The sequence below is a fragment of the Canis lupus genome, chromosome 3 (assembly GCF_003254725.2).
Source record: "Canis lupus dingo isolate Sandy chromosome 3, ASM325472v2, whole genome shotgun sequence".
NCBI classification, from domain to species: Eukaryota; Metazoa; Chordata; class Mammalia; order Carnivora; family Canidae; genus Canis; species Canis lupus.
The window spans coordinates 11,199,726-11,211,923 of NC_064245.1; the positions used below are offsets into that span (position 1 = coordinate 11,199,726).

A 12,198-nucleotide genomic window follows, 5' to 3' on the forward strand; every position below is an offset into this window, starting at 1 on the left:
GATATTTACTTAATTTCAATGGCTATGTTATAAATTCATAATAAAGATGTTATTACTTTGTGTGCTAATGGTACAAATGTAACATCAGAATAAAGCTTTAACAGTGTTATTAGCAAGGTGGATATTAAATAGTATGACAAGCAAAAATTTGACATCAGTGGTCAAATTCTCATCGTTAATAACATTAGTTTTTTTCTTCTCCTATAGGATTCCTCCAGCAGTGAAGATTCTGATGACTCATCGAATGAGGTCAAAAGGAAAAAGCATAAAGAGTATGTCATTTTGTTTAACCAATCATTTTCATATCAGGAAGACTTTATTGATTTTGTGTTTCTTCTTTGATGAAAAATTATTGTCAAAAGTAGACTTTTGTAAATTCTTGGTTTATGGCATCTTATTAGGTTAATTTAAACCAGTATTCTTTAACATTTGTCTTTCCATGAGGACTTGAGGTTCTTGTGGCACTTATTTATATCCTCTATTAATGCATTTCTCCTATGTATTTTTAACTCCAGAGATCTACTTGGTCATATCAGAAAATCTTAGTAACTTGGGGAACTTAACATAGAAGTGTAGGGATTAGTGGATGAAGGATTTTGAGTATTTTTTAGTTTATGTTAATGGCTATCTTATTCATCTGTACTTGAAATTTACTTTCTCTGTAGAACTCATTTAGAAACTGACTATAATTTCCTAAAGATCTTGACCCAGAAAGTGTTTAAGAGTACTTCAGATTCTTGGTTCAGTTATTCAGATGGTCTAAGTTCTTTTTTCATTTTGTCAAAAATAATATTCCATTGTCTTCGGTCTTTTCTACTTGTATATTCTGCAGTTTTGCTTTGGTGTGTATAGCTTTGGATTTTTTTTTTTTTTTTATTCCACTGTATTCACTCATTTTATATGTGAAGATTTTAGTTTCTGGAAATTCAAGTCATTGTATTTCTGCATCTCTCTTGTATCTCTTATCCTGTAAATATCTCTGGTACTACTATTAACATATATTAGTCATGTTGGATTCTATCTGTTATAAATTTCTACTGGATCATCCATCATCATCTTCAAAGATCTTACTGTATCATGTTTTTTTTATCCCTTTATTGTTATGCTACATTCTGGCTGATTTCCTCAGATCTGTCTTCTAGTTTACCAAGTACATTTTCAACTACTGTGTCTCATCAGCTCTCCAAACTCTTCCACTCAGTTAGTAATTTCTAAACTTAGCATAGGTAGAGCCAAATAATATTTTTAAAAAACGGTGATTTAAGATGATGGGTAGTCTTGGTTAGATATTACAATCATTATAATTTGTATTATAAGAAATAAGTGGAGATACTTTCATATATTCTACCTGTTGCTACTTCTAACATGCAAACTCTAGAAAGATCTCAAAAAAATTGCTTCTCATGTTTTTATCATAAACCAGATTTTAGCATATGTGCTGCTTATGTAACTCTTAACGTAGTCATAATTGATGCAAGAGATACAGAGGAATGGAGTAGAAGCAGTAGCTGTGAGACAGGATATGGCATATATATAAGAATTTAATGTGTATCTTCCATTTGAAGTTTATGTTATAGCAGAATGTTAACATGTGCTTCCAGTAATTTTTCTCTACATGTTTATTGGAATTAAATAGACTGAATAGACTAAAAATAGCAAGTAATCATTGACTCTTGGTTAAAATGAACTGATTTTTTAAAATACATTTTTCTGTGCTGTATTTTAGGCTTCTTAATATTGTACACTACTTTAAAAATCAGTGCCAGAGTGTTTTTTTTAAAAGTCACAGTCTCTTGAAAAGTAAAATGAAAGGGATTAATATCTTTTTTTTTTTGAGAGGGCCAGTATAATTATACAAGATTTTCAAAATTAAACCCTATGATTCTTTAAATAGCATACTATGTTTTCATCCACAGTGATAATCAGAATAACATTTCCTTATTTGCCGTTCACTGAAGTATATAACTAAATGATTAACCAAATGCTGGAGTTCTAGGAGAAATCTGTGAAGAATATTTTCAAGCATTTCTTTTATTCTAGACACATTTTAATATGTTGTTGGTGTGGGTAAAAGTAACATTTTTTTTTATAGTAACTGAAATGTAGTTCATTTTGATTTTTTTTTGTATTTTTATTAGAGATAAAATTTACAGCATAAGGGTAATTAAACATACTTTATATATTCTATATGCAGTGAAGATTGGCAAATGTCTGGGTCAGGATCTCCATCTCAGTCTGGTTCAGATTCAGAATCTGAAGAAGAAGAAAGAGATAAAAGCAGTTGTGATGAAACAGAATCTGATTATGAGCCAAAAAACAAAGTTAAAAGCAGAAAACCTCAAAATAGGTAAGCTCTAGTATGCTCTTTATTTGATGCTGAAAATTGTTGGTTACAGAAGGTATTCTTTTTGTGTATAGTGTCTCGCATCTTGTTTTATGCTAGTGCTTTTGTAAAACACCTCTATCCTCTGGTCTTCCCTACCTAGATCTAAGGCAAAAAATGGGAAGAAAATTCTTGGACAAAAAAAGAGACAGATTGATTCATCTGAGGAGGAAGATGATGAAGAAGATTATGATAATGATAAAAGAAGTTCTCGTCGCCAAGCAACTGTCAATGTTAGCTATAAAGAAGATGAAGAAATGAAAACAGATTCTGATGATCTATTGGAAGTCTGTGGAGAGGATGTTCCTCAACCTGAGGAAGAGGAATTTGAAACAATAGAACGTTTTATGGATTGTCGGATTGGGAGAAAAGGAGGTATTTTCTTAAAAAAACATATTTATTGTTTGGTTGTTTCATATTTAGTAGAGTAATTTCTTGAAGTTATTTCAGTTTTGAAAGTTAAGAGGGTGGCTTATCATCTATTTTGTTTATTTGTTATATACTTTCCTTAGCCAGAGTATTTTCTTCTCACAGAATAATTCACTTAGCCTCACTTCATTTATTTTGCAGATAATTAGAAAAAAATTTGTTTTTAAAGATTTATTTATTCATTCATACAGAGAGAGAGAGAGAGAGAGACACACACAGGCAGAGGGAGAAGCAGGCTCCATGCAGGAAGCTGGATGTGGGACTCGATCCCGGGTCTCCAGGATCACACCCCAGGCTGCAGGCAGCGCTAAACCGCTGCGCCACCAGGGCTACCCAAAACATTTTTAACCTATGTATTTGAGCTTTTCTGTTGTCATGCCTGAATAACGTTTATTATTTAGGTACTTTAAATTTCACAAATAGTTTGCTTTTTAAATTTTTTTCTTTCATCTCAAATATGTAGGTCATTTTTAGTTATCGTGACATGTACTTTTTTCCGTTTTTGTCAAGATATGACATACAGTGTTGTATAAAATTTAAGGTAGATAGCATAGTGATTACATATATTGCAAAAATGATTACCACAACAAGTTTAGTTTATATTTATCCATCATCTCTTATAGATAGAATAAAAAGAAAAAAAAAATTTTTCCTTGTAATAACTTTTAGAACCTACTCTCTGAGTAGCTTTCAAATATACTGTACAGCAGTGTTAACTATGGTCATTATGCTGTACATTACATCCCTAATACTTTATTTGACAACTGAAAGTTTGTATACATCTGCATTATTATCTCCCCCTCACTTCCCCACGCACACATACCTGCTTAGCTGTCTGTGGTAGCTACAGATCTATCTCTTTTTCTATAAGGTTTTTGTTTGTTTGTTTTAGATTCCATATGGAAGTGAGATCATATGGTATTTGCCTTTCTCTGTCTCACTTATTTCATTTCTAATGCCGTCAGTATTCATCCATGTTGTTGCAAATGGCAGGATTTCCTTCTTTTTGTGGCCAAGTAGTATTCCATTATACGTGTGTTACTACATTTTCTTTATCTGTTGATGGATAACTTAGGTTGTTTCCATGTCTTGGCTGTTGTAAATAATGCTGCATTGAGCACAGGGGTACATATACCTCCTACATAATGGTTTTGGACATGCAGCTTTTAAAGATGATTTTTCATTTTTTCATTTCATTGTCATTATTTTGTTTCTAGTTATGAGGCAGCCAGTCATCAGTTACTATAAATTGCTGTGTGATCTAAGGTGTGCCACTCTGTCTTTTGACCGTGTTTTTTTTTTATTCTAAAACTGAGGGATTAAATTGGATAATCTATCCATTCTAAAATTCGGAGTTTGTTTTATGTAATGGGTAGTACCAAATTAAATTAAATTCTTGTACCCTGATACTTATTTAAAAGTGCATACATTTTTCTATTCATATTCTTGAATTTTTGAGTTGAAGGAAACAATCTTATAACAGAATTACATTATTGTGTTTTCTTTTTCAGCTACTGGTGCTACTACAACCATCTATGCAGTTGAAGCAGATGGTGACCCAAATGCAGGATTTGAGAAAAACAAGGAACCAGGAGAGATCCAGTATTTAATTAAATGGAAAGGATGGTCCCATATCCACAATACTTGGGAGACAGAAGAAACCCTTAAGCAGCAGAATGTTAGAGGAATGAAAAAATTGGATAATTATAAGAAAAAAGATCAGGAAACAAAAAGATGGTAAATATGTTTTAGATTTAATTTTTTAACAGTTCAGAGATCATTACTAAGCTTTTTTTGTTAATAAGGAATACATAGTCAAGAATCCAGTAATAATTATTTATAGACTTAATTGTATTTGAAAGTAAAACTTTTTGAAAATAGCCATATCTAAACTTCTTAATAACAGTCATGTAGAATGTATCCCATATAAGTTATACATATATAAAATTAAAAATTAATGATTCTTCACTTTATTTTCTATTTCAGTTTCTTCATTATTCAGCTGACTCACATGATAAGTGGCAAATGGGAGATTTTATGCTATAGATAGTATTTGGGGGAAATGGTTATTTAGGGGAGATTTTGAAGTCTATTTCTGGATTAATAATCTTTCAGGTTGAAAAATGCTTCTCCAGAAGATGTGGAATATTACAATTGCCAGCAAGAACTTACAGATGATCTACATAAACAGTATCAAATAGTGGAACGAATAATTGGTTAGTAATAAGTGATTTTAACTAAACTTGTATCTTTCCATGCTTGACCCGAAAAAAAAATTGCAAATTTACTGCTTACACATCAAATACGGTAGTAGTCTTACTGTAATAGGGTATTGTAAACCAGTTGACTAATTTTTGCTTGTGTAGGTTTTTTTTTTTTTTTTTTTTACCAAAAATTAGTCCTCAGGTAAGATTCAGTGTGAAAACAAATAAATAAATACCTGATTTATCTCACAGCTCATTCCAATCAGAAGTCAGCAGCTGGTTATCCTGATTATTATTGCAAATGGCAGGGCCTTCCATACTCAGAATGCAGCTGGGAAGATGGAGCTCTAATTTCCAAAAAGTTTCAAGCCTGCATAGATGAGTATTTTAGCAGGAATCAATCAAAAACCACTCCTTTTAAAGATTGCAAAGTGAGTATTGTTTGAAATTTTTAAATAATTGAAAATAGTATTTATGTATCGTAAATACTACAAGCCCAAATAGAGAGTTGGATTCTGATTTCAGATAGGCTAAGAGAGAGCTACTTGGTTGATAGGTCTTAGAGGAAATGGTGTTCCTGTAATTGCTGTGTGGTCTTAGATGTGGTGCTGTCTTCTAGCCTTGGTGAGTGAAACTGTCAAGAACATGATTAATTGGTGGTAGTAGTTGTGAGGGGAGACAAAATAGGGTAAATTCCTTGGAAAATATATGCTTGCTTTAAAAGTTAGTGAATATTTTCTTTTAAGGTAGGAAAGAAAAAGGGATATATCCATAAGAAAAGAGGTGGTACTCAGGACTACTTTGCCTAATATAAGATTTTTATACTTACAGAAATTATTAGCTATAGTTTTGAGGATCAGTATACTATTAGAATTTGTTTTCTTATTACAAGATTGAGTTAAACTGGTAATGGTAATTTAGAAATCAGAAAGTTAAGCCGGTTGAGTGGCTTATTTCTTAGATCAGGGCTGCACAAGCTTACTGAAAGACTTTAACAAAGCTCTTGCTTGTGAACTGTGTAAGACTCAAGTATTTCAGCAGGAACTTATTTCTATCATTTTCTGTTCAAAAAAAGAAGACAAAATATTTATCACTGTACATGGCTGTTACAGTAAGACATAACAATCTTCTTTGAATGAATCCTGAGATATATTTTGACCCATGGAATGTCTGAGCTTGATAATTGGAGATAAAATTTCAAATTTTACAGTAAAAGCTGAGATTTTGATCTTCTAAAATTCTCACATTTAATAGTTCTTATTAACATTTATTTCTACTAAAGGTATTAAAACAAAGGCCAAGATTTGTAGCCCTAAAGAAGCAGCCGTCCTATATTGGAGGACATGAAAGTTTAGAATTAAGAGATTATCAACTGAATGGTTTAAATTGGCTTGCTCACTCTTGGTGCAAGTAAGTATATTTTGAATTGTCTGTTTAATTTGAGGGCATATGAATTTCACAAATCCAGGATTTGGAAAATATTTCCATCAATATCAAGGATAAAGATTTTGGCGTTTATATGCAGGTTTTTAAATTTCCTTAGTATGTAAGTAATACTACATATTAAGAAGAAAATCCAGTGGGGTTTGAGTTTAATCTATTTAATTGCCACACTGCTTCCTATTACTTTTAATCTTTAAGCTTCCTTTGGACTAAAATGGTAAACTTTGTCCACTTAAACTATTACAGAGGCCTTTACTAAAATTTCTTACTTATAGCCAATAAAAGTGGTCTTTTGTTTGTATGTCCGATTAATTTTAACTATTTAAATTTGTGTATATGGGTTATGTAAAAGATATCTTTGTAAAATTCTGAACCTAATTGCATACATAATTTTTGCTTTTAATTTTGTAGAGGAAATAGTTGTATACTTGCTGATGAAATGGGCCTTGGAAAAACAATACAGACGATCTCATTTCTGAACTATTTGTTTCACGAACATCAATTATATGGACCTTTTCTGTTAGTAGTACCACTCTCCACCCTTACTTCCTGGCAAAGAGAAATTCAGACATGGGCTTCTCAAATGAATGCTGTGGTTTATTTAGGTGACATTAACAGCAGAAATATGGTAAGTTGTTTCTCCACAAATTTAAAAATATAGACATACTTGTCTTTGAGGACAGGTATTTTGTCTTCATAGTCTTAATTTCTAGTGTAAAACCTGCCACAAAGTAAGTGTTCAATACATGTTTAATTGGCTGTAATAAAAGACTATTTTCAGTTGAGTATTACTTTATATGATAAATGTTTTTAAACTTCTTATGGAGAGTTTCAAATATACAGGATAGCAGACAGAAGAATATAATAAACCTCTGTGTGCCCATCTCCATCTTCAGAGTTTCAATGCATTGCCAGTTTTGTTTCATTTGTACCTCTACAGAGTACTTTCCTCCCAAATATTGTGAGGCAGACTCGGATATCATATTTCATCCATAATTGCTGTGTTATTAAAAGAATTAATCTCTTGTGTTTTGTTAAATGAGAACTTCCATCAGTGGAAAGTGTGTATTAAAAATGCGTCCGCTTTATTTTTTACAGGTTTTGATGTACTGTGGTACTTATATTTCATTTATAAATAAGATGACTAGCTTGTTGGACTGTTTTAAGAATTAAAATGATTTTCTTACATAAACATATACATAGTTTTTTATGTATTTTGAAGGTTTTTTTTTTTTTTAGATACTCAAATAAAAGTATACTTAATGTTTTCCTTAAAACTATCTTTAAAATTTCTTGATAGATACGGACTCATGAATGGATGCATCCCCAGACCAAACGGTTAAAATTTAATATACTTTTAACAACTTATGAAATTTTACTGAAGGATAAGGTATGTATTACCTATGCTTTTCTGTTTGGTGTATATCCCTTTTTCCTTTATGTATTGTGGATAGGATGAGAAGATAAATCATGGGTCAGCAAACTACATCCTGTGGGTCACATATGGCTTGTTTTTTTATGACCTTTGAACTAAGAATGGTTTTTACATTTTTTGACGGTATAAAAACAACCAAAGAGTTATGTGACAGAGACTACTACACATTGTCTGCAAAAAGCTAAAATATTTACCATCTGGGTCTTCATAGGAGAAGTTTGCCAACTGTTGACTTACGTAAAGCTAATTCGGCATAATATGTTGATTTGTAAGGTCTCTAAAGAGGAGGAAAATTGGTAAAAGAATTAATTACTGCTGGGTGAAGCACTATGCTAAATGCTTTATAGATGTTAATTCTTTGTAGTTCATATCTCAAGTAATTCCCATCTATTTTATAAGATACTGCTATTTCTACTTTTTTGGAAAGAAAAATCCAGTCTCACAAGAGGTTAATGAGCTTGTCTCCCAGAACACAGAACTGTTAAATCGCAGAATCAGGCTGTTTCTGTTTTAAGTCAGAGACTTAACATTTATATATTAGAGATCCACAGTTCATAAAAATCGTACAGTGAATTATTTCTATACTTGGCGTAAGACACCTCCAAACTTATATCATGTTTTCTCTAAATTAGTAGAGGCTTTTGCTGGCCTTCAGCTAAAAGTCTTCTGTAAAAATTTTTAAATGATACTATTTTAATGATACTGTTTTTTGTTTTTTTTAATGAATGTGTAAGCTAGTAAAACCTTTCATTTGCTATTCTCTGTTTTCCAGTGGGTGAATTAGTCATGGAAGGAACTTTGTTTTGCATGTTGAGTTACTTGATTTGAGGATTTCAGTAAATCTTGAAATAATATAATTTTTATTTGAAAAAAGACAGAAGTTTGCTCTTAATTTTTATACCTCAGTTTAGTAATTTGAATTTAAATTCTCTTAAGGATTTAACTTTGTTCTTCTGTTCATTCTAAGGCATTCCTTGGAGGTCTAAACTGGGCGTTTATAGGTGTAGATGAAGCGCATCGATTGAAGAATGATGACTCTCTTCTGTATAAAACTTTAATAGACTTTAAGTCCAATCACCGTCTCCTTATTACTGGAACTCCTCTACAAAACTCCCTCAAAGAGCTCTGGTCTTTGCTACATTTCATTATGCCAGAAAAGTAAGATAAATTGGGATATATGGTTTTAATATTAGTTCTGTATCTTTAGTTTAGCTAGAAAATTATTAGTGTTGGTAATAAGGTCCACAAGAAGTTTTATTGCCCTAGAACATTAGACCACAGATTTATAAGAAGGAAAATAAAGGACATGGGATACAGCATTTCATATTTCTAATAATATTTTAAGTTTTCAGTTTTGTAAATAAGTTTGAGTCATGTATAATAAATTATGACAGTTAATTTTGCCCATGTTCAAAATAAAATTCACTTGAAAAACAAATAGTGTCCTTCCTGGTATTTAACAGTAGCAGTAACAATAATAAGGTACTGGTAATGCCCTTTTCTTTATGAGGAAAACTAGATTAAATAAGGGCTAGATAACTTGTTTAAGATCACATTCTTTTTCAATAGATTCAGAACTTTAAAATTGCATTTTTTGAAAAATATTTTAGTGATAATTCTGTATTTGAAAATATTTAATTTTATTTAACATCTTTTACTCAAGGAGAATCATAATTTATATAAAACAATTCATGTTTCACCTTTATATGGATACATGGTGGATTTCTTGGGAAGGATAATTCTTAGAAGTGGCTAATATTAGCAAATCTTTTTTCCTGAAAGTCTGTATTTTGCTTATATATGACTACTCTCAAAAATCTCATATGCAGGGGCGCCCAGGTGGCTGCCCTCCACTCAGGTCAAGGTCCCAGAGCCCTGGGATGGAGCCCTGCATCGGGTTCCCTCCTTAGTGGGGAGTCTGCTCTGCCTTTGCCCCTCTTCTCTGCTGGTGCTGTCTCTTTGGCGTTGAGCGCTCACTCTTATCTTTCAAATGAATAAATCTTAAAAAAAAAAAAAACTCACGTTGTATGACTTTTTTCAATGATTCTTCCATTTTCTTAAATTTTTAAGGTTTTCTTCCTGGGAAGATTTTGAAGAAGAACATGGGAAAGGCAGAGAATATGGTTATGCAAGCCTCCACAAGGAGCTTGAGCCGTTTCTGTTACGCAGAGTTAAAAAAGATGTGGAAAAATCTCTTCCTGCCAAAGTTGAGCAGATTTTAAGAATGGAAATGAGTGCTTTACAGAAACAGTATTACAAGTAAGCAGTAAACAGAGCACATGTTTTAGACATTTAATTCTAAATAACCTCCTGTAACCTTGTCTCATCAAGGTGTCCCACAGCACAGTAGGTTTGTAGAGCCGTAACAGTTCTTGAATTTTAGAATAGATTTACTCTCTGGGCCATTGAACAAAGAGAGCTTGAATGGCATGTTCAAGTTCTTGGCTAACCTAAGATTAATTCGTAATTAATTTGAGTTTGTTTTATGCTTTGTTACCATATAGAAGGTTCTGTTCAGTGTAAGTACTAAAGTATTAGTACTACTAAGGCATTATTTTGTAATTATGATAATTACTTAATTGACAGAGTTAGAGGCCAGAAAAAGAAACAAAATTTTAGACTTCCCCATTGAATATTAATCATACCTTAGATAATTTATATATGTAAAATCTGTGCAGTAGTACTTCAAAGAATCAAAAGGGAATATTTGTCCTAATGTCTTTTTAAAACATTTAGTTGCATAAAAAACACTGCTACATGCACTTAGATTCTCAGAAATTTATTTCATGATAAAGTCTATAAGTGCCATACATTGAAAGAAATACATTTATTGCATAAATTTTAGGTTTGTATTGTGGAAAATTTCAAACATATACAAAAAAGAGGGTCATATAATAAATTCCCAACACTCAGCATTGTTTTCAACTCGTAGCCAGTCTTATTTTATCTCTAACCATTCCCATTTCCCCCACCTCCTATCATTTTGAGGCAAATCAGAGGTGAAATTGTTTCAAATCCCTCTAAGACTTCCTCATAAAAAAGAAGAAAATTAAAGGTGGTAGAAGACAAAGTACATTATGATGAGGGGAAATGTTACATAGTTATTAAGTATTTTAGAGTAATAAAATAACCACCCAAAATTTTCTACAAGTAATATGTATTGTGTTATTGTAATTAAATTAGAAGGCATTGTGAGTAAACCAGGTATGTTTATGAGATTTCTTGTAGGTCTATAAGAAATTGGGTTTTGGTTTCCTAATCTAATAAAATTTGTAGGAAGGTTAACATAGATAACAGTTGGTAATTTTTGAAGTAACTTTGGCGGGTGGGGGGAAGGATTAATACATGGTATTCACTGTGTTACATTAAGCCTTTTTATTGTGTATTGCACAGATAATAAATTATTTGTTGTGTTCTCAATGTTATGAAAGAACTTCATCAATCTTATGAATAAGGTTTGGTCCACTGTATATCCAGTTGTGAACGTCATAATAGTGCAGTTTTGCTTTGGTGCTTAATTGTTTTTTTATGGTTTTAGAATTTATTCTGATAAATACTCTGCTAAGCCTCATTTTTGTGTTTTTTTTTTTTCTTTTTCTTTAAACAGATGGATATTAACTAGGAATTATAAAGCCCTCAGCAAAGGTTCCAAGGGCAGTACCTCAGGCTTTTTGAACATTATGATGGAGCTAAAGAAATGTTGTAACCATTGCTACCTCATTAAACCACCAGATAATAATGAATTCTATAATAAACAGGAGGCCTTACAAGTAAGGATTTTAAAATATTGTTACCTTATGGTAAAACGAAATTCTAGAAATGCTTATGTCAGTTATAACTGAAAATGGCACATGGCTTTAATATACTGGTTATGAATTCTCTTTGGTTATGGTATAAATAGTGGTGTTGGTTTTTTTTTTTTTTAAGTCTTTATAAGAAAGCCTTCAAAATTATAATTTTATCCAATTAATTATTTTAATAATTTTTCTAAAAATGGATTTGAAGGGACTACTAAGATTTATCCAGCAGAAATCCCTTTGTATATTCTTAATCGACAAGAATTAATGTCAGTGAATATGCTGAATTTGTGATATGGCAAATGGTAATCTTGAGAAAAATCTCTTGACCTCAGATTTTACCCTTTTTATCACTTCTGGAAGACAAATGAGAAGTGTGAAGAAGGCACAGCTGCCATCCAGCCGCAGTACTGCTTTATAGTTGTAGGTTCAGTGACTGATAGGTATAAATTAAAACGTTTTCTTAACTGTTTTAAAACCTTTAGTTGCTTAGTTGCTGCTGCTTTT

The 12,198-nt window shown here is 31.7% G+C and overlaps 1 protein-coding gene across 3 annotated transcripts in view; it reads left to right on the top strand.

Annotated features, from left to right (window-relative positions):
• The window catches only part of CHD1 (chromodomain helicase DNA binding protein 1), a 73,480-nt gene that overhangs the window by 28,565 nt on the left and 32,717 nt on the right, over nt 1–12,198 (top strand). For all 3 annotated transcript variants that reach the window (XM_025437063.3, XM_049108158.1, XM_025437065.3), the window contains 12 exons: nt 208–272; nt 2,195–2,347; nt 2,487–2,758; nt 4,324–4,549; nt 4,928–5,028; nt 5,269–5,447; nt 6,299–6,426; nt 6,871–7,087; nt 7,760–7,849; nt 8,862–9,052; nt 9,965–10,153; nt 11,502–11,664. In XM_025437063.3, the coding sequence (XP_025292848.1) occupies nt 208–272; nt 2,195–2,347; nt 2,487–2,758; nt 4,324–4,549; nt 4,928–5,028; nt 5,269–5,447; nt 6,299–6,426; nt 6,871–7,087; nt 7,760–7,849; nt 8,862–9,052; nt 9,965–10,153; nt 11,502–11,664 (1,974 nt within the window). The remainder of the gene's footprint in view (nt 1–207; nt 273–2,194; nt 2,348–2,486; nt 2,759–4,323; nt 4,550–4,927; nt 5,029–5,268; nt 5,448–6,298; nt 6,427–6,870; nt 7,088–7,759; nt 7,850–8,861; nt 9,053–9,964; nt 10,154–11,501; nt 11,665–12,198) is intronic.